Source organism: Larus michahellis, chromosome Z (assembly GCF_964199755.1).
Source record: "Larus michahellis chromosome Z, bLarMic1.1, whole genome shotgun sequence".
Taxonomy (NCBI): Eukaryota; Metazoa; Chordata; class Aves; order Charadriiformes; family Laridae; genus Larus; species Larus michahellis.
The window spans coordinates 6,203,023-6,226,747 of NC_133930.1; the positions used below are offsets into that span (position 1 = coordinate 6,203,023).

The following is a 23,725-nucleotide window of genomic DNA, read 5'->3' on the forward strand; positions in this document are numbered from 1 at the left end:
CCAATATTATCTCAATAATCATTGAAAGCCTAGTACAGAGGGCCTCTGGCAGCCAGGGTTTGCAGGACTGAGTCTTTGTACGGGGCCAGCCATGTGCTCATTATGATTAATGACACTTCTCAAATGCATTAAATGCACTTGTCTTGTCTTCACGCCTCAATGCACAGCTGAAGCATAACAACAGTCACCAAAACCACTCAGGCTGCAATGCATTATTGTTTAATTAAACAACACAGATAATTTTTCAAGACCTTTTCAAATATAAACATGGCGTTGTATCTAAGCTCTGTTTAACTTTAGGAAGAAGGTATGAATTTTGAGAGGAGAATTAAATCAAAACATGAGGAAAACAATTTATGCAAATAGTAGTTCATAATTTTTATTTTTCTCCTTCCAAATTTAGGTTGACAAAATCATAAGCTAAGGGAACGGTCCACCAAGCACAGTTTTTTCCTTCTCAACCCCCAGCCATGATGAGAGTGAGGACACTGATTACAGAATTTATTTTAAAAAATCCATTTGCATTCTCTCCAGAGATATACAGAGGCCTAATTAATTGCTCTGACATATCTGAGCCAGAAGCCCTCTTCAGCCACAGGGAGACTTGCCCAGTAATTTAGACAATCTTTAGCTTGAAACTATTTGCTGGAAAAGCTCTGTGGAAGTGTGATCGCGGTAAGTAAAAACCACTCTGCTGCATAGTACCAGCACAACGCCTCTGAAGATTTGTGACTTAAACACCACCTGTGGTCTGTGCCATCCTCTTAAAGAGATTTCACTTTTTTAATATTTTGAGGTAATGTAATAGAAAAAGACTAGATAGCTTCCTTTTGCTAATACTGTGCAGTGACGATAGGTTTTCAGAAAGTGCCTTTTTGACTCAAAATAAAGCAAAGTTAGGTCAGACTGGACAGCTTTTGAAAAGCCTGGTTCAAACTAGTAAAGTTATTTTGTTTTCCATTCTCTGAGCTGCTCCTATGCTTAGCTGTACTGCACTGTGTTTTTCAGAGGATGCTTATAAAACTCAAGTCCGAATTGATGACGAACCAGCCTATTTGGACATTCTAGACACTGCTGGACAGGTGAGTAGTTTCCCAATGTGAACTATTCAATCAGAGATAAAACCAAATGTTTTAACCTCAGATATGTGGGTCACAGAGCTAGGAGCAAGCTTCCCTATTCAAACATAAAGGCAGCAGTGGCAGAATAGCATGGAGGAATTAACAAAGGAGAAGATTAAAGGAATGCTTCAGTGGAATAGTATAACTTCAAAATCTGACCAGAAGAGACAGACAAATTTAATTGTGTAGAAGATAAAAAGCTGTTTGCTTCTTTTTCTCTTGTGTGCAGAAACATCTATCACAATCATGGAATGAATAAATGATGTTGGTTTTTCTTATGTGCTTATCATTCCTGCTTTTCTTTATATTACAGGAATCTTCTGATGTATTTGTAGATCAAGTGTTTTGTTACCATTCTTCTCCTTCCCACATTATATTTAAACAATAAATACTCACCTATAAGGAAAAGATCTTAATGCCAAAAGTAACAGACTGTGTACATAAATGTGTATATGCATGTGTGAGCTTCAGTCAGGCAATTGTTTCACATAAAATAAGCCAAAAGAAGGAGTTAAATGCAAGAATTTCTTCTACCTGACTCAGTTAACCTCCTTTCCATCTCAAAACATTTTTATTGTTTAATCAAAATGTTGCAGTTGGTTGATCTTTTCCTGAGGTATGGTGTCAGGTTCTGTTTGAAGGCTTTGATAGTTTCATGAGTTTCCATAGTGTGTGTGCACCTTGTACAGGAATGAATCAGTCAACAAGGATGACAGATCCTTAAAACAAACAAGCTAAAAAAGATTTAGATAGTATAAGCCTGGAAACCTTGATCTCAGCATCTCAAACAACTAAATGCACCTAAGCTAGGCACTGCAAATGGTGGAAAAAGCAGTCTGCTGCCAGGAATTAGAATGGCATCAAGTTATACAATTTGAATGTAGTTCAGGGGGATTGTGGCATGAGTTTTGCAAGTGAATTAAATCTAGGCCAATTTCAAAGTGAACTCAACCAGTTTCAGGGAATCAAAAGATGCCCTGAATTATTCTTCCTTGACCCAAAATTATACAGTCTCAGTAGTTAACCAGTGACTTGCTGCTGAGTCTCCTGTGAAAGTGTTTGATTCTCCAGAAAATTTAAGCTAAATTTCAAGGCATGTTTCCAAAGCCATGAATTCAATTGACCTAGAATTTATTATTATAATAGGCCCAAGAATTTCCTTATGCATAATAGTCCTAGCATAACTTCAGCAATGATTTGGCCAGGGGAAAGAAAGGACATCATAGTTGCCACTCAATATATCTGAAAATGCCTGTACTTCTGTTGGAGGCAGCAACATCTTTGCTCACTCAGGAAGTCTGATCCTAGTAATTCAGCCCTATGCTGTCATTAGTACACAATCACTAGAGGAATTATATCTCCAGCTGTCTAGTCTCATAAGGCTTTAGTGTTAGGGACCACCTGTCTTATTCCATAATATTTTTCACTGTTTACATCTACTTCATTCTACTCCTAAATTCACTTTAGTCTTATTTTGTAGAGTTAAAATGCTAAAAAGTGAAATAATTTCTTACCCAGACATGAAGAGATATGATAAATCACAGTTTATGTGTACAGCTTTTGGCTAATGGAAAGAGGAGCAAAATATTATACAGGATTTCTTCATCTTCATAGGTGTGTTCTTAATTTTCTGTGAAGACTCTGAGAGAGTACAGGAGTTGAGTTAAACTTTGCAAACCATAGAAGAGGGTACAGTAGGTGTAGAGCTCTTTGTGTTGTGCTTCCACTTACAAATCTTTGCACAGAAGATGAGCTAACTGATCCTAAATATGCATCAGTATTGCATATAATAAAAATATTATTTGTACAAAGAAAATAAAGCAGCTTAAAATCAAAGCAAAGAATGGATGATGAATGAACCAAAAATGGATAGTGTGCTTTTATTTTGAGTCAGGGACTAATACATTGGAAAACCCAAGAGGAATAATTTCTTCTACTTCGATTTCTTTCCATTTGTTTTGCTACTACAAACATAAAAGTTTGTGTTGTTGATAACAAAAAAAACAGAATCAGATATTGTTTCCTTGTCTTCCTAAACCCCACGAAATTTGAAGCCTCTGTTTTTCCTTTTTTCTTTTATTTTTTTTTAATCAAGACAAGTATTTTTAAATGGTATTTCATTTTCTGTCTGCTTCTTTTAAATTGAAGAAAAAAAACAAAACTGGAGCACAATCTTCAATCCCTTTGAAATTATTTTAGATTCAGAAAAAAGGAAAAAGTATCCCCACGCACTGGCGTTTTAAGTAGCTGAAAATATGATGTCTTCCAATTTAAGCAAAGCTCATCTTTTGCCAGTCATGTTCAGTTCTTAGGAAAAATTCCATACGAAACTGTATGACTTTTAAAGGATTTTTGATTTTTAATAATGTAAAAAAGCTAGAACAAAACATCACTTTTAAGGGAAGAGGGTGATTGTCGTAAGTTAAGAAAAGAAATCAGAATAATGCAAACTGTGAAAGCTGGTGAGAATGATAGCAAAGGAAGCCTGAAAAGTTTCTAGTATTGTTTCAAGAAGTGACAAAAATACCCATAATATTAGAGGCCTATGGCATGTAATGACCATGTAATGAAATTCCCTGCATAGATTTGGGAGCAAGCAGAGACCTGTGGCTGTAGCACTGCACTCTGCCAATACATCAGCCCCACGCGTTGTACAGCCTGGAGACAGCTATTCTACCCCAGATCCAAGTAGAATTGATATGAGAAAATCTCTGTTTTAAATTTCCCTGGTCTTCCAGTGCAGATTGTCATCACCAAAATGTGTCTCAGTGTTTCTCTGCTAGGAAGCTCTTCCCACTTTCCTACACACCTATTTTTCAGAAACTGTCTGTTCTAAGTATCCTAGATTCAGCTGCTTGTCTTTGCAGATGTGTCTGAATTTGTTGCCTTTCTGTCTGCACTACGCACCTCCAGAATAAATCAAGACTTAATCCAACTCCCATTGAAGTCAACAGCTAAAATAGCCTCCTTCCTCACAGAGGGCTTAATGTTACTCTCACTGAAGTTCAAAATGAAATCCTGCTATGACTTTGGTGACTCGGGGTGAAAATCCAAAGCGCCCAGTTACTCTAGTGGTGATGTGCTCTGATGGTACCTCACCGAGCTTCATGTAAAGCAGAGATATGTTACAGCTGCCAAATTATGTAGTGGAAATCTCATTTCTCTCTGCGTGTCGTCGCACTCATAAATACTTCATCATCAACTTTGAATAATGACTTTAATCACTTCAGAAGATCAAGGAGCTAAAATTGTAATTCGTCCCTATTTGGGAAATAAAAGAAGTCAATAGAGAAACCAACTGAAGTTAATGTATTTTGCTGTTCTAGAGAATAAGTTTCACCAAATATGCTTCTCCTTTCCCTGCCGTACCTATGCATTAATTGAACACTTCAAAACTGACCAAATATTGTGATTTACTAATAATTAATATAGTTCTTTATTGTCAAGCACAGAGTAAAAAATCCGCATCTGATTTCATAGCTGAAACTGGATTAAAATGAGGTTTAATAAGGCCAAGTGCCAGATCCTGCATTTTGGTCACAACAATCCCAAGCAACGCTACAGGCTTGGGGAAGAGTGGCTGGAAAGCTGCCCAGCAGAAAAGGACCTGGGGGTGCTGGTGGACGGCCAGCTTAACATGAGCCAGCAGTGTGCCCAGGTGGCCAAGAAGGCCAACAGCATTCTGGCTTGTGTCAGGAATAGCGTGGCCAGCAGGAGTAGGGAAGTGATGGTGCCTCTGTACTCGGCACTGGTGAGACCTCACCTCGAGTACTGTGTTCAGTTCTGGGCCCCTCTGTACAAGAGGGACATTGAGGTGCTGGAGCGTGTCCAGAGGAGAGCTACCAGGCTGGTGAGGGGTCTGGAGACCAGGTCATCTGAGGAGAGGCTGAGGGAGCTGGGCCTGTTTAGCTTAGAGAAGAGGAGACTGAGGGGAGACCTCATTGCCCTCTACAACTACCTGAAAGGAGGGTGTAGAGAGGTGGGTGTTGGCCTCTTCTCCCAGGTGAATAGTGACAGGACCAGAGGAAATGGTCTGAAGCTGCAGCAGGGGAGGTTTAGATCAGATATTATGAAGAATTACTTTACTGAAAGAGTGGTCAGGCACTGGAACAGTGTGCCCAGGGAGGTGGATGAGTCACCATCCCTAGAGGTATTTAAGAAACGTCTAGATTTGGCACTTCAGAGCATGCTGTAGTGGCAGAGATTGTAGGGGTTTTTTGTGTGTATGTACGGTTGGACTCGATGATCTCAAGGGTCCTTTCCAACCATGAAGATTCTATAATTCTATGATATTTTAACTGATACAGTTTGGAGCACCAAAAACATAGACAGTGCTTCAGAAATACATTTCTAGTTCTCAACTTTCTGAAGTTAAAAAACATTCAAAGTCAAAACCAGGAACATGAATAAACTTTTAGTGCTGCTCATATAGTTATTGATCTTCCTCTTCCCATGCTATTATTATAGACACTATTAAATACGACAGATTGCTGCTCTCAGAAAGGAGACTGATGTTCCAAGAACTCTGGATACATATTTTCTACAACATGAATTGTCCTCTAATGTTGTTCCAATGTAATTCTCCCACTGAAGATACAATAAGAGGCACATTCTTAATGTATGTAGGGCTAGCATGAGTAGTTACGCTTCAGTGAACTCACTACCCCTGCTTCACCACCCATTACACGGGCCAGCAGGATAGCCTGTCTTTGCTCATCACAATCAACTTCAGACAGAATAAGGTTACGTTTACCTCAGAGAGTTTCAAGAGCAGGTATCGCTGATGTAGCTGCCCGTAGCTGAATTGTCATAAACAACACTACCTTGAGCAGTTCCTACCATAAGGCTTGAAAACACCGCATGCACCGAGAACGAAAGGACCAAAATATTGATGTTGATTTTCTTTTTCAATGGCACGGCTGAATCTAGAAGACACATATCCTTAGCCTCACATTTGCTGCCAGAAGAAGCTATCAACGATGCCTTTGGCTCCTTTTTAACTAGAAGTTCTCTTAAACCAAAAGTTTTCTTTTTGTGTCTATATTTTAATAAAAGCAAAACTAAAAAGATAAGAAAAACAGAGAGTAAATGTGAGATTGAGCTTCAGGAGGATTTTTATTTAGTTAAATTTTAACCCTCTAGGCTAGCTACAGTTTGACATGTGGAGTAAATAATAAATAAACACTTAATGAAAATCTGCAAATGCAGACTATTTTCCATAAAAATGTCTTGGTCTTCCTTGTTCAACCATGTTCATGGAACATTTATTGTGTAACTCTCCCTTGAAACTCACCAATGTGCCTCTTTATGTCCCTTGAGGATGGGAGACGTGTTGGGAGGGAGGTAGTTTTGGAGTTTCCCTTTCCTTATCCAGTGTGTCACAAACCTCATCTGCTTTTACATATATTTGATTTAAACTGGTGTAAACTCTTTGAGTTCCAGAAAACTCGTGGGTGCAAAAGGGGAAGGACATTCAGACCTCAGGTCCTTTATTCTGTGTTCAATTCCCTTCACAATTATTCTCAGAGACTGACAACCCCCAGCTGCTCCAGCCGTGCACAAAAAGCCTCCACACAGAGTTATAGAAACCTTCTGTTCGCTTATTTATACTTTCTCACACTCTCTTCTAACTTAAAAAATATGTTGCTACTTCTGCAGCCCAGTTTGAATTCCTCCTGGCGGAGCATACACAGCAGTTATCTCTCCTGCTGTATTTATAAACTGTTGACTGACACAGGAGCTTTTATTCTTGCCACAGCTCTCCCCCTGATGACACGTAACCCAACCTCGACCTCACGCTGAACGTTAACAGAGCATCAGATAGCACACCCATCACGGAAAAACAATCTGAGATGACCCTATGTAGAAAAGGTAAACTTGTTTTCAGCGACGAAGCAGGCAAATATGCAGAAAAATGGATTTCTCTACCCGTCAGTGAGACAGTACATTGCAAGATTATTGCACCAATTTTTGCTTGTTAAAACGTGAGCTTTTTATGATAAACTTAGTGCACCAGTATATTTCCCAGGTGTGAGTCACAGACTTGAAAAATTGCCCTTAAAACGTGATGGCATGCCATTTCAGGGAGATTTTCCTTTGTCTGGAGCTGTGTGCACATGAATTCATTTCCAGGCAGACACTTTTCAAGCTGACAACAACAGTACGCTCTGTAGTGAAATCCGTCTCTCAAATTGCTAGCAAATCACAGGACATGTTTATCCTGCCAACCTCCAGGACTATGATTTTTGCCCCCTGCTTCAAGCTTTGAAGAGGAACCATATTAGTCCCAAGAGCCCTTCAGATAAACACACTTTCTTAGACTAAACACTATAGTCCGATGACTCACTCAGGCTGTTATCTGAGATCCTTCTGCTTATTATCTAAACACGCTGCTGCCCTAATCCTGAATCAATGGAAGTCGAATTTTAAACTACACTACTGCAGCTTATCTCAAGGAAATGCAAAATGCCTTTTTGGCAGTAATTATATTTTAATGGGTCTTTAGAACACGCTCTTTTAAGGGGAAAACAATTTTAGTGCACTTTCTGCTAGGTACCTGTACTGAGTAAATGAAATACATTTTATTTTTAAAGCATAGTGGTATTGCACTACGTAGCAACCATTAACACAGTGTATTACGTGAAGAACATTAATTTTATTTTCTTTATGTGCTGTTGTTCCATAGGCTGATGAAAGTCAAATCATAGCACTGAAAATCTGGTGAATTCTCAGGACAAGCTGTTCTGTACTTTCTAGGGAGAACTGAAATCTTTCCTATGACCAATTAATTTTGTTTGGGAATGGACAGATTTTGAAGAAATATTTATTTGGCACAGATATGGAGTGAAAAAACAGTTCCAGTAAATCATAGATGAAATTGCAGACTTGACTCCAATTTTCTTCAAATTATGGGAAAAATATTCTTTGGCTTCAGTAGGAAAAGATCTAGGCAAATACTGCCAAAAAAGGATCATATTAGTTTAGCAAGAACAGGCAACTAACAACAAAGATTCCCAACTTCCTTTCCTGTCCCTGTCAATGAATGAGTCATGACGCAATAAAGGATGAATCAGTTTGTATTTCTAGGTCTGCATTTATCTTTCTGACAAACAGGTGCAATAAGATGTTGCAGGGAGCAGGCATTTAGAGCGAACATCAGGGTTTATTGAGTCTAGTGATACTGATCTCCTGCCCCTCTCTATCATTCCACTTCAGTAAAGTGAATGCTAGTGGTTCCATATTGCAGGTGGAGGAATACTTTCCAGTGTTGTCTCTTCTTTTTAAATAAATTCTTTTTTTCTCTTAAAATGCTCTCTCTTTTGCTGTTCTTTGTCTTTCTTTACCTAAGAACTTCCAAAAATAGATAAATATACAGTGAGACTGCTGAATGATTTATGACTTCTAAAAATAAAATAAGAATATTTAAAAGAAGAAAACACTTTATTACAATTTCTGATTAAATTAGCAAAATCCTTTTTTCTTCTTTCCAGATCTTTTCTTGTATTATTTCCTTGGTGTTTTTTCATTTGTTTGTTTGTTTGTTTGTTTGTTTGTTTTTGTGTTCTGATGTACATTGTATGGAAAACACATATATAAACATATGATTAAACTTCATCCAGGTCCTCCACAAGATTATGATTATGCAAATTTGCCTTTTCTTATAACGTTACAAACTGTATTGTATACTTTGTCTTTCCACTATTAAATGACACTCAGTCCCTTTGAAGTTACTTCCAGCAGATGTTGGACATGCTCTATGTGTGTCCTGATTTCTGTATGTATATGCAAGTGTCCTACATAACCTCACCAGGGATTCCATTTTGCAGAGGTTTGCCTACCAAGAGCTACTTGTAACCAAGCAGGTCTACACAGACCACAGACTCCAGTGGATAGAAAACTGTTTTCTACCTGTACCAGTTTTCACAAAATTCACATCAAGAAGATATTTACAGGACTAAAAACTTGGCTTGCACACTGAGAAAACCAGCATGTGTAACAGCACCGCCTGGTGCCATTTGACCTGACAATAACAAAGGACAAAGAGGAGAGTCTTTTGCAGAGCGGTGTGTTAATGCTTCTTAGGAAAAGTGGGTTGTCCCAAAAAAATGTAATTTAACAAAACTTCTTTGTCTTTTATGTTATTCTGTAGCTGCTGGATACTCTACCAATACATTGAATGGTGGTGTCTGCAGGCAAAAACAAAAGAAGAGAACAAAAAGTTATATCGTCTTATCTGAATCATCCAAACCTCTGAATTGCAAAACTGCATGAGATTATCTGGCAAGAAGAGGCTTTCTAAAGCTGTTATTTTCATTTCACAGTGACAGGAGTTGGCTGGAAAAGTCTAAAAGCAAAAGACCTCTTTCACATCTGAAGTTCCAATAGTTTTGCCCAGGAACCTGGAAGTGTCATCTGCCCCGCACCAATTAAAAAAAAAAAAAAATGAAAATAAGAAAATAAGAAAATATAACCCTCAGTAAATTTTGAGCTCCATTGCTTTTCACCTCTCCTTTATAATCTGAGGGATGTTATTGCATCTATCCAGGTTTTTAAAAAAGGAAATGAAGAGCAAAATAGAAATTCAAGAAAATAATTAGTGAAAATATGAAATATTTTCTCTTTTCTGGACATATATCATATATCTATTTTTCTTACTTCCATAGAAGAGATCTTGCATAGCTTGCATAGATTTTTGTGCCTGCTTTTATTTTGTGCCTAATGGCTGAGGAGAATAAATTGTTGCCATGGGAGTTCCATGTCATTATACGAGCAGCAGGATGATGTGCAACAAACTATTCGAGGGAGCAACCTTTTATTTTAAAAAGACAGAGACCTGAATCTTAGTAATATCTGTGTTGGGTGTACCTGTATAAGAAATCAGATCTTCTCTTACTTACAGTGCGGTACCTGACTAACACCTTGAGGCAAGCTGAAGAAATCAGAGTCCACTAACTTTCAGAACTGCAGATGACTTACATCCTTGTGTTGGGTAGTCTTGTCATATCTGATAAGCTACACAGCATCTCTCAGGATCTATTGATCTAACCTAGGTACCTTATGACTTACAGTTTTGGAGCTCTCTCTTTGTGGCATAGCATTTTTCTAAAGAAATGAAAACTATTCCTCTGTTTTAGAAGCAGACACAGAGGCTATGGATATGAAAACAGACATCATTTATGCCACCAGGAATTAACTGGCTTCAGTTAAAATATTCCCAATTTACTTCAAAGCCTAGATATTGTACTAATGGATCTGGATGAAACCTTCAATCTATGTTAAATGTATGAAGTGATGATCAACTCCATAAAAAAGACATCTGTTTGAATTGTTAGAGAGGAATTGGTCCCACTGAATATCTCTTAGTGTGGGATATCTGCATTTAATGTGTATGTAACTTAGAGGCATTTAGTGAATGCCTCACAGTGGAGGTGGCACACGTTGCTGCTGTTCCGTAGATGAATAGAATCATAGAATGGTTTGGGTTAGAAGGGAGTTTAAAGATCATCTTGTTCCAACCCCCCTGCCATGGGAAGGGACACCTCCCAGTAGACCAGGCTGCTCAAAGCTCCATCCAGCCTAGCCTTGAACACTTCCAGGGATGGGGCATCCACAGCTTCTCTGGGCAACCTGGGCCAGTGTCTCACCACCCTCACAGGAAAGCATGAAACTTAATCTAAATCTCCCCTTTTTCAGTTTAAAACCATAATCCCTTGTCCTATTGCTATACTCCCTGATAAACAGTCCCTCCCCATCTGTTCTGTAGGCCCCCTTAACGTACTGGAAGGCTGTTAGAAGGTCCTGGAGCCTTCCCCAGGCTGGACAATGCCAACTCTCTCAACCTGTCCTCACAGCAGAGGGGCTCCAGCCCTCTGATCATCTTCATGGCCTTCCTCTGGACCCATTCCAACAGGTCCATGTCCTTCCTGTTCTGAGGGTTACAGACCTGGACACAGTACTCAAAGTGGGGTCTCATGAGAGCGTAGGAGAGGGGTAGAATCATTTCCCTCGACCTGCTGGCCACACTTCTTTTGATGCAGCTCAGGATGCGGTTGGCTTTCTGGTCTGTGAGCACATAGTGCCAGCTCAAGTTGAGCTTCTCATCCACCAACACTCCCAAGTCCTTCTCCTCAGGGCTGCTCTCATTCCATTCTCTTCGCAGCCTATATTTGTGCTTGGAATTGTGTCGACCCAGGTGCAGGACCTTGCACTTGTCCTAGTTGAACTTCATTAGGTTTGCAAATACCCACGTCTCACAGCTGTCCAGGTCCCTCTGGATGGCATCCCTTCCCTCCAGTGCCACACAGCTTGGTGTCATCAGCAAACTTGCTGAGGGTGCAGTCAATCCCAGTGTCCATGTCACTGACAAAAATGTTAAACAGCACTGGTCTCAGCGCTGACCCCTGAGGAACATCACGTGTCACTGGTTTCCACTTGGACATTGAACTATTGACCACAACCCTTTGAATGCTGTGGGAACACAGCCTTTTATCGCACAAGTCTCCAGAAGGTCACTGAGAGCAGTATTGCAGGACAGTATGTATAGATACCAACCCAGTCACCATCACTGCACATGTAATTCTACCTAGTCATCCCACTTTCACCAGAAATATTTGTGCAAATTAAAAAAAAAACAAAAAAAACAGTGGGATCTACTTGATGCTGTAAGACGCAGGGATGTGACAACTTACTCCTTTTGTGCCACAGAGTCATACCAAATTTTAATATTGTAAGCAATACAAAATCAGTGCAGCTGTAACATAACTATTTTGCATTCACATTGGTGATGATTTATGTAGCACCCACAGAGCACATCCGTCAGATAAACACCGAGCTAAATTTTCGTGGCAGAAATGAGCGCACAATTGATTACATGCTACAATACAAAAGTCTAAAATAGCCACTCTGCAGGTTGTTGGCTTCATGCCCCGGCACCGCCCTTTCAGATTCCTAGCTTAAATTATAGCTCTGATGATGACTAGGGCACAAAGTAGGGGAGAGAAATATCTATGTTGTGGAATTCTTAAGGTAAGCACAATTGTTATGGAAACCATCATGAGAGAATATATATGCAAACCAGAATATCATTTGCAGTCATTTATCAGAGCAACGAGGTGTCTGACTCCATAGACTTCTGCTTCCCTTCTGCAAGGCTGCACAAGCCTGACTGGGGAAGACAGCAAGTCTGCAATCCTCATGTAAGCTGACAAGAGCTTATTTGAATCCCTGGCGAGTCCTTGCTTGCAGCTGCAGTCATTACCTCTTCACTAGTGGGTTGTTGTCTTTTTTTTTTTTTTCCTCTTCTGTTTACTAAAATGTAATTACTGAGCTATTAATTCTTTCCCTTTACCATTTATGATGCATTTGTGATAAAAGGTGAAAATGGGCTTTATTCTTTCGTGCATATCAATGAGGAGGGGGGAAAAGTATTATACGGTGCACAGTAAAGCAAATATAGCTGGGGGTTTTAGAGGTAGTTAACAATGAAGATTGCTTCAGTGCTTGCATTTAGGAGAAAATTGCTAAGGTGTTTATCCCTAAAAGAGAAACCATTAGCATTAATACGAGAGAAAAAGACAGTTCTCTGAGTTAGAGAGTGTAGCGCCAAAGCATTTTTACTGGCATCGTGGAGAATTTATATGGTGATTTCATCCATATTTTGTGGTGAATGAAAAGTAGATATCATCTCCCAGGTGATGGACTGCATATTTTTATTACTATATATGACAAACTGTCTTTGGAAGAGCCAGATTAATAAAGTTAACAAAAGCACAGTTGCAGCAAACTGGCAAATATATTATCACCTGAAGGCAGGACAGCAATTAGAGTGGGAACATTGGGAACATCAGTGCAGAGAAGATACTTCTGGAGAGAGGGTCCAAGTGCCAGTGCAGGTTATTTAGTAATACCTTAGTAAGAAAGGAGGGTCGCTGTGTGATGTTATTTTTCGAAGTTCTGAGTTATTTTATTAGAAGTTCTCATTTTCTTGTTTTCCTTATTTATTTTTCCTTACTTTTTTTTTTTTCTATCAGACTTATATGTTTCAATCTTACTTTATAAGCCAGCAATGATGCAGAACAGTATGTGACTACAGAATAGCAAGTGCATAAAAAATATTCTATATTTAGCGAATGGGCCAGTGCAATACTGATCCTTCAGTGTTCAGGGTGTGAAAGAACATCTACACTTGCCTTTCATGAGACTTAATCCTGCATGATCTGTGACTGTGAGCAATATCAGATATGATAGGAAGAAGTATCATAGCTGAAAAGAGAAGGGGAACCTGAATCTTTAAACTCACATGTCGGAAATTACATAAATTCACGAGCAATGAAAACAGATTGTGTCCAGCAATTATTTAAAGAAGTAAGTAATGAAACTAACTTCACAAACTGGTGATTTTCAGAAAGGGTGAAAATTTAGACATACCCATTCCAAGTCTTAGACTCATCTGAATGAAGACGAGACTAATGTCCTGGTGAATTTACCTGATATAGTAACTCAGATCAAGAAATGAAAGTCTTTATTTTTAATTAATGTATATTCAGGACTTTAGAGTTCATAAAGTCTCTCCAGTAGTCAGAGATTAAAGATGTATTAATCCGTGTGAAGAAATCTGTCTCTTTCCAAATACATTAGTCTTCAGAAAGAATCCTGAACCGAGGTCTAATGTAATCCCAGCTCTTGTCTGGGGCTGAATACCCCTTTTTAGCGAGAGCAAGCTGATGCTTAAGTGTGGGGGAAAAGTAGGAAAGGGAAAGATTTTTTTTAGAAATCTTTCAGCCAAGATTTTGTGAAAATTAGGGATGTAAGACTATGTGAGTCTCATTGTGTTTCTTAAATTGCCAACCATCCATCCATTCAGTTGAGTCACTCAGTTTGGACCATTTTCTTGCCCATAGGCATGGTCTTGAGGTGCTCCCTGTTATTCAGTCTACCTAGGTGAGCTTGTCTCCATTTACAGAATATACACTGACCCTCAGAAAACTCTTGAAATTGGCAGCTAAGAAGTAGTGCTGCTATTTGTCACAGAATTGAAAATCATACCTGTGTCTTCCAGCAAAGATCACCTATCATGAATATTCTCCTTCTTCTTTCTTGTTTCCTTCTTGTTTCCCTTTCCAGCTAAACAAGTTAGCTTAAACAGGGGGAAGGTGTGACCAGATAAATAGGCACTGATTTCAGCAGGCTTGATATTGTTGCAAATGTCTGTCTTCTAAATTACGGATTAATTTCAGTATCTGTCTCAGCTTTTTACTTGTACATTCCCAGAGTTAAGAAAAGGCTACTGATTTTATACAATGTGGAATTCATAATATTGCCTTGGAAGGCTGTCAGATTAAGTTCAGAAAGACATTAGTCTGCTAGGAACACGGACTGCATCTTTCATGTTATCTTTATACTGTTTCCATCATCAGTGATGCGCGTTTTGTCCCCAGTACAAATTCACAGAAGGAAAGGGATATGGCTGTTTTATAACAGAAGCAAGGATTCCTTCCTGTAATTATAAGGCATGAGATACTGACTGATCATTAATCAAGGGACTGATTATAATAATAATCCACTTCCACTGCAGGCTTATGGGCTAATTCTCATTTATACTAATCCCATTTTTAACTGCTCCTGGATCATCACTAGAGCAGACAAAAAGGGTCATGAGAGAGGGGTTTGATGTACAACCAGAACAGAGCAGAGACTTGACAGAGAGAAGAATCAATCCCTGTCCTCCAGTATTTAAGCCAGAGACTGCATTTTCTTTGGTCTGTGTCTGAGCTGTTATTCAGCTCTCTTCCTTCCTCCCAGTGATGTGGCAGATGGTTTAGGCTGGCACAGGTGGCTGAGTACCACCTGCTGCAAATTTTTCTGAATCTTTTTCCATATAACTCCTTTTGTTGTTGCTGTTTGCAAAGGATGACTGGAAATACGAGAGAAGCAAGAGGAGACTGTGAAGTGATGCTGATATTGTCCATGCTTTGTTGTTTTCTGCTGTGTTGTTGCAGAGAATCTACAGCTGATGTATGCTGGAATCCTGCAAGCAAAGGCAGCAGATTTGTAACTTTGATTTTTGTGATGGAAAAAGTGTATCTATTTATTATCTTCTAGTGTAGCTTAAGCTATGCTGAGGGATAGCATTTCCCACTGCTGAGTACTGTAAAGGGAAAAATCCTCTATTGGCTTTAGGCACTAGATGTTACGTCCTTTTAACGTTCTGAACTCCACTGGAAATAAAACAGCCTTGTAGACACTAAATGAAAAGTTTAAAATGAAAGGGAGGACAAACCTTATCATCCAAATGCATGAAGGGTATGAATGGGTAGGGGCTGTGGCTGATATCATGGACCTCAGAGGCTGGGACTGGTATTTAATTTCCGTTGAGGTAGTGAGAGAGGCACGAAGGAAAGTCATCCCTGGTATCTTAAGCACTTCTCTAAGGGTGGCTTGAATTAGTCTCTGGAGTCAATCATCTCTGTCTCCTTACGCAGAAAGAGACTTGAAGACTAATGTGGAACAGGTGACTACTTCTTCAGCGGCGGAAACCAGATGAAACAAATCCCATCCTTTGCATCTAGATTAGTAGCGGTATCATGGTGGTTATAAGATATAATATCCATCCAGCTTCCTATCTGGATGCTTTCTCATTTGAAATGTAACTGCTGTAGGTTTCTTGATGCTTCCTTTTACAAAGAAGCTTTTAAAGGCTACTTGCTTTTACTGCCCTCTGTGGGGACTGGGAGCGGGGAGGGGAAAGACTAAAAAATTAGTGAATACCAAATAATTATCACAACACTTCTCATAAGTAAATCCATTTCAGGAGGTAAAAGAAAAGCAAAGCACACTTTATGATATGCAGTGCCGGGTGAATGATATGTAACCCCAGTGAATTCAACTGCGATATTTATATGTGTAAGAGAATTTATTAACAAAGAGATATAGGAGGGTTGCACTTTAGCTTTAAAGAAATCATTTGCTGATGAAAACCAATCTTTTACCATATCAGCAAAAACTTTACTGAAATAAAATTCTCAACTTTTTTAGAACGAACAATTTTGATTTTTTTTTTTTAAGTGAACAATGCATTTTCACATATTTCTTTTTTGTTGCATGGTCTTCTGATTTTCTCAATCACCGTTTAAAAGATTCTTCCTTCCCCCACCCGCACCCCATGTTTCTTGTGTCCTTTTTGTTCATTTTACCTTTGTTTGTTCATTGTCACAGATGAACAATGTCCTGCCTGTTTCCAAGATCATATCCCTCCTCCCCCAGTGTTCACTATAAATGTAAAAAAACCCTTCATAATAAGAATGACCCCTGTGGTAATCAGGGAGACAGCTTTGATTAAGAACATCTGTTAGCAGATTCGCGGTTCTAAAGTCAAGCAGAACATAAGACAAGAAGATATAGAAAGTGGCATTTCTCAAACTGTGAGGCTGGCTTCCCCAGGGAGACTCTGACCTCTTCCAGAGATACAAGCCAAGACCATAAAAAAAGAAGAGACACCAAAATGTGTGGTGTGTGTGTGTGTAGTCTGAAAAACATGACACCTCCTCAAACACATTACCACACAATGAAAAAGAAGGGACAGATATAGTGACCCCCGGCTCATTCCCCATGTCCTTTTCTTTTTGTTAGTTCTTCTCTTCCTCCCCTTTTTCTCTTATCCTTTTAGGGCTGACAAGGCTATTTATTAGTAATGCATAACATGGGGATCCAGGACAACTGTCTTCAGTTTTGAGTTCTGCTAGTGTAAAATGGTGATGTGGAAGATGTTGCTTCTTATCAATTACTAATCATCTGAGTTGTATAGAAGCTTTTCCAGCCCAGCATTCCTTCTCCAGCGTTGTTCAAGAGGAAATACTTAGGAAACAGTAAAGACCCAGGCTGAACTTTGTGATACACCATCCTAGATTCTTTCGGTCAGCAAGGCAGGGCTGTTCTGAGATAAACGTTAGATCCAGACTGTTACGTATGATAGCAACCCATAAACTAATCCTTCATAATGATCTAGGTATCTAAGTGTAGTCTATCTGACTTTGCTGCTCAATGCCATTGTTTCTTGTTCTGGAGACATGAAGATACTGATCTTATTTGGAAAGGGTTATAATCTCTAATCAAAAAAAAAAAGAAAACATACAAGTTCTATTTATATTTCTATTAAAAGAATATGAATGTTAAAACTAATTAAAATATTGTTCTTTATGAAAAACTTTCTCTTATTCATTAAGAAAAGTGGGATAAAAGAAGATAAATCAAGATGACAGAAAGCAGAGGTTTCTTTGCTAAGTTGTTCTCCTAAAAGCTAACAGAAAAAGCAAGTGTATACAAAAGGATGAAAGGTGGAAATAGGGACAGTTTCCCAAAGATCAGTATGGAAGTATTTCTTGGTCATAAATAGGTTGGATTATAAAATCCAAAGTGTTGCTAGAGTTGAAACTTTTGAGAGGAGTAAAAGGCAACGCGGTAGGTTTCTACGGGTATACTGGCAACTAAACAAAGACCAGGAAAAATGAGGGGCTGCTGTTGAAATGAGTGGCTTAATGATGAGGAACATGGAAAGCACTAACACACTTAGGACTTTCTCTATCCCACCCTTTACAGGTAATCTGTGGTCTTATACCTCACAGGTCTTCATGACTTGCAGGAAAGTTTAAGGAAGTGATACACTACCTTTAGTAAAGAGTGATCAATAAGGGACAAGTTAGTTAAGCTGGGTGTATGCAGTTCAATACAACAGGGTGGGGTGCATCTGAGCATGTTGAGGAAGCTGCTCTGCATCATTGTTAGGCCATTCTGTTATCTTTGAAAAATCATGTGAGATGTCTGATAACTGATAAAAGACAAATGTGACATCTATTTAGGAGCAACATAATCACTGAGACATTTTCTTCCTAACTTTTTTCAATGACAGGTAGACATATATAGTCATATGAGGATTAGTATAAGGGGTTTTCTGCATTCAATTACAATGGAAAAAGAAAAGGAAAAAGTTATGCTGCTTTCTTTCAACTTTTAGAAAAAAAATATTTTGTTTCTATCTAGACTTGATACTTCTTTTCAAATATAACAATTCTCCCAAGAAGAATCATGATTTTGTTTCAAAAGATTTCTTACCACACTTTTCAGTTAAGTCTTAGTCATAATACACAAGAGAGTATTAGAGACTGATGTCAAGCTGCAAAGAGCTATAAGCATGACAAATCTTCACTCTAATTCTCAGAATTGATTTCCTTTTGAGGAGGTGTGATTTCCTTCTCTCTCTTCCCTTTGGCATTTACTGACTGGGGAATGTTTCATATTTTCCCCTTATTGAGTAGCAAATGGCATCTAGTACTATTCCTGAATAATTTTTTAAAAAGCCACTTTTACAGCAGGAAACAATTAAAGAAGATATTAACGTTGCATAGATACTGTTGCTTATTTTATAAGAGAACCAGAGAAAATACAAAAATAAAACCACTGAAAAATCTGTAAAACCCTTGAGGCTCTCTCCATCTACCTCTGAACATCCACAAAACCCAACTGAACTTGGATTTTAATTCTACTTACTGTAGAGATACATGTAAAATCTGTGAAATCTGGAGTAGGACTTGAATTAAAAAATGAACAGAGATTTAATTACAGCTTAATCCTGTATCTTGTATATATAATATGCATACGTTGTTGGAAGGTTTATAGTATGCTTATGAGAAATGGTATTTATTATTTATTTTCTAGTATCTTTTATTATGTTGGGGGTCTTGGTGAACAGAGAAAAAAACACTTTTTTTTTGAAATCCAACAAAAGGCTTATTTATGTTCCACTTGGCAGTCCTTGACCCTGTAATGGGCAATCATGCCAAGGGGAAAATGTTGAGAAGTGAAAGTCAACATCAGAAAATAAGAAAGGAAATGACTAACTGAGTTAACAACAGAAAACCAAGTGGCTGTCCCCAGTCCAGTTTACATAGAATAATTAATGCCTCTGAAAATGGATCACTGCAAAAATGACACTGAGGTATTTTGGCTGTTTAGTCTAATACATCAGCAGCATTAACATGTCATAATGAAAAATTGGAGAATTAAATTAAAGTCATTCATATCTTTAAAGTCATAATTATGCCCAGGAATGAACCAGGATACACAGGTAAATGCATAGGTAAAGCCTGGGGAGGAGTGGCTGGAGATCTGCCTATCAGTAAAGGACCTGGGGGTGTTGGTGGACAGCCAGCTGAATATGAGCCAGCAGTGTGCCCAGGTAGCCAAGAAGGCCAACAGCATCCTGGCCTGTATCAGGAGCAGTGTGAAGAGTAGGACTAGGGAAGTGATTGTTCCCCTGTACTCGGCACTGGTGAAGCCCCACCTCAAGTACTCGAGTGGGCACCTTGAGTGTCCAGTTTTGGGTCCCTCACCACAAAAAAGACAGTGAGGTTCTTGAGCACATCCAGAGAAGGGCAACGAAGCTGCTGTGGGGTCTGGAGAGCAAGTCTTACAAGGAGCGGCTGAGGGAGCTGGGGTTGTTCAGCCTGGAGAAAAGGAGGCTGAAGGGAGACCTTATCACTCTCTACAACTACCTGAAAGGAGGTTGTAAATAGATGGGGGTTGGTGTGTTCTCCCAAGTAACAGGTGATAGGACAAGACAAAATGTCATCAAGTTGCGCCATGAGAGGTTTAGACAGGATATTAAGAAAAATTTTTGCACCAAAAGGGTTATGAAGCATTGGAACAGGCTGCCCAGGGAAGTGGTTGAGTGACCATCCCTGGTGGTATTTAAAAGATGGGTAGATATAGTGCTTAGAGATATGGTTTAGTGATGGGTTTTTTTCAGTGTTAGGTTCATCGTTGGACTAGATGAGCTGAAAGGTTCCTTCCAACCTAGGTGATTTTATGATTCTATGATTCTATGACTCTGACTCAAGAATGGCAGTGCCTACAAACTGAGCACTTTGCCCCTTTAGAATTATTCAGTGTGTAAAATTAGGAACCCGCAGCCTCTTGACAGTCAAGGAAAGCCATTAAGCATTCCTGGGCAGTGATCCTGGGAGTTCTTATGCTGCAGAAAGTCATGTACAGTGAGTAACTTAAACAGGGATATGTGGCATAATTCCTTCTTAGTTTGCCATAAATGGCTATAAACCAGTGTACAAAGTTCTGTGTACTTCCTAGAGGTGGATCAACTCACTAAGCAGAGCTCATTCTTTGTAAAAGGTTGTGCAGAAAAATCATACAGTATCACAGTAGTTGATCTATGAAATCTCTGACTCAGGAAGACATGTCATCTGGGCTGGGATTTATGTTCCGTACCAAAACATCTACTTGTAGGTGTCTACATGGGAACTAGCAGCTCCATTCAGTTGGATAAATGTTCAGCTCACTCTAAAATTCAAAATAGATAAAGCAAAAGTAAATAATTAGCTAACTAAAGAGGTAACTATTTCTCATCAGCAGAATTCCATTAATTGCATTGGCTAGTTTACCATTATCTATGATGGAAGATTAGATAGTGGCCTGCAGATACACCTAGACAGCTAAATATAGGAGCCTTAATCCGTAAGTTAACTCCAAATAAGGTTTCCATTGTCTGCTCAGCCTGAAGGGATCCTGGACTTGTTCAGCTCAAAGGAGACTACCCTACTTATCATGGCACAGAACAGTTTTAGGTGATTGATGCAAAGAGAAGAGTGTTGGGGGCACAGGGGAATGTGGAGAGACTCTTGTTCTGACAGGAAAGCTTGGGATCTGAGGGTGAGGAAGAGACAGGGAGTATGTCTCTGTGTTTCGTCATTAACGCTCCCTGCCCATAAATTGGAGAACTTGGGTAGGGTCTGCAGTTTGCTATTGCATTGTTGATTAAACCAGTGGCTATCTAATGTAGGTGGCAGGCAAAGACCTGGGAACAGAGACAAATCTCCAGGCTTTGTCTCACCCAAACCAGCAGAGTGTAGAATCCTTTTTGTTTGATGCCTTCTCTGTTTTTCCCCACTGCTGCTCTGCTTCTTACATGTCCAGTTTCAAGACAATGAGATAGAATATGGCCTGAGCCACTGTATGCTGTAGCTCAGTAGTTAATAAAATCTCCTGGGATTCCAGTGGTGACAGTTTCGAGATTTTGAAATTCCAAATAAGTCTGAAAGCAGAATCCTACCCTTAAATTGCCTATTAGTCTGCCATTTTGGAGCTTAGTCTATGAACTTTTTCCTGTATCAGGTGAAACATTTCGAATGATATATAAGAAAGCCCTTGGGTAAAAGATACATCATGAATAAATGATAATGGTCAACACGAAAGTCTATTCACAGCAAGTATTATCAATCAACATGAGTGACTACAGAGAGAGATTTAAGGCTGAGACTTTTAAAAGAGCATAAGCAATCCATTTCCCTTCAATTTTCAGCAAGAACTGAGGATGTATAGGTAACCTAAACTGTTTTTAAAATCCTAGCCTAAATTCTTAACAGAGTAAAAAATACTGAACTTGATACTTCATCTTGCCGCTCATAGAAATGGTCCAATGTTGATATGTGTATTCCTTGCTTTATCAGACCTTCCTGCATCTTAATGTCTCTGGAGAACTGATTCTGTCAGGAGGATTCTGATCCTGACCGACTGTTGCCATGGTATTGGGTTATTCTGGGCTATGATCAAGAAGAGCAAACAAACTTGAAAAAGAAACTGGCTTTGAAACATATTTTCAAGCCACAGTGCCTGTGACTAGTTTTGGAAAACTAAATCTTGATTAAATACTTGTTAAATACTTCTAAGAAAGCATACTGATTATGAAAAGTGTTGCTGTGACAATAAATACATACATAAATAGAGGAAAAATTCAGGAGGAGAAAACTGGGCCAATTCTCACACTATTTGAAATTGTTCATTTTCATTTAATGGTATTATTCCCACTGAACTGAAACTCCCAGCTTCTCTGAGTGTGTTTGAAGTAGCAAAACTTTTTGCAGACTATATTCCTGTTTTACTAGGCACTATTCCAAAGCTGGTGGGAATCAATGAATGTCTTTTCTGCAATTACTGAGCTTCTGAATTGAGTGCCTAATAAGGAGTTTGTACCTGTCTCCCATCCCTAGATAGCAATATAACTCTTCTTTTACACCTGTTAGTATTCATTCAATTGCGAGTCATCTATGTATACCAAAAGTGCTGCAGAAGGTTCTGGAAATAAATGAGACAGTACTTTCTGTATGCAGAAGTTAATATTCTTAGAGGGCAGAGTTCCCTTGATGGTAAAAGCTAAAAGAAAAAGGTCCTAAGAGAAGTCCTGCTAGTGTATTATCGAGGATGATGACCCCAGAAGGATGCACAAGTTTCAGCAAACAGCATTTAAAACCGTAACATTGTAAATAAATAATAGTAAAATAAAAGTAAAATAAAACAGTGAAATTATGTAGGGAATGGGGGAAGTTTTCAGCAAGTTCATTATTTACAGACAGAAAATTTTGTTTGCCAAATTACTGAGCATGTTCTTCCTATTCTGCAGGCAGAATTCACAGCCATGAGGGACCAATACATGCGAGGCGGAGAAGGCTTCATTATCTGCTATTCCATCACAGACCGACAATCCTTTCAAGAAGCCGCTGAGTTTAAGGAACTCATTTATCGTGTCCGTCACACCTATGACATCCCCTTGGTGCTGGTGGGAAACAAAATAGATCTTGAAGAGTTCAGACAGGTAAGCAACTTCTCTGCTGTTTTTGGCTTGGTTTTCCTTCACTACCTCAGAGATTTCTGTAGCATATGTTGTACAGCACTACTGAGAATTTTTAGCACAAGATGAGTTTTAATCAAAGAGCAACACACTACGTTTAGTGATAAATTAAGGACTTAGCATTACTTTTGATTCATATGTTATGGATCTTAAAGTAGCCTTGGCCAATCACATCCATATGTTCTTTGTTTTTACTTGAAAACTGATCCCACTATTTTTGTTGAATGTTATATATATGTTCCACATAGAAATATGTTCAATATAGAAAAAGATTCAGTCAGGATCTTCGTGGCAAATAACCTGTTTTCTTTGGTTTCTCAAACTCAGACTGAAAAAAATTCTAGTTAAAATGGAGAAACACATATGAGATTACCTTTGCATGAAAAGCCAGTGGCTGTGTTATTAGAGTGTTCAGATGAGACGGGGACATGCAAGATTTGAATTGACTTGGATTTGTATACAAGATTTGAGCCACCACCACCCGTAGAGCAGTAGAATTCTTTGGCTATGAGGGCATTGACTGTGGTTCTCAAAGTCCTTAGTAATCTTTGATCACTCTTTTCCCTTTGCTTCCTCTCTGCTTCCTACTTGCTATTTATATTGATGGTGTGCATTTGTGCAAGGAAGTCAGTTAGAAAGAAAGCACCTTAGAAATGGCTTGGTTGTGACCTGGTACTGAATGGAAAATATCCTTAATCTTAAGCAGAAACTTCGAAAAGGGGAGAAAAAGGTTTTCCTATACAGAAATCTTAAGAGTCTCTTTATACACATTACGATTGCTTTCAAATGACTGAACTCTGTGCAGACATATGTAACAGTTAAATAAAATGGTGTTTTTCAGTTCATTAGCATATGTGCTCACATGATCCTGTCTACTCTTTTCCACTTATCCTGTCACTCTTCTGCCCCTTTC

General features: G+C 38.9%; 1 protein-coding gene across 2 annotated transcripts in view; it reads left to right on the top strand.

Moving 5' to 3' along the window:
- Positions 1–23,725, top strand: part of RIT2 (Ras like without CAAX 2) — a 195,739-nt gene that overhangs the window by 84,535 nt on the left and 87,479 nt on the right. For both annotated transcript variants that reach the window (XR_012584874.1, XM_074569498.1), the window contains exons 3-4: positions 1,009–1,082; positions 22,585–22,776. Coding sequence is in view for 1 of the 2 variants with exons in the window: in XM_074569498.1 (XP_074425599.1) it covers positions 1,009–1,082; positions 22,585–22,776 (266 nt within the window). In the remaining variant the exon portion in view is untranslated. The remainder of the gene's footprint in view (positions 1–1,008; positions 1,083–22,584; positions 22,777–23,725) is intronic.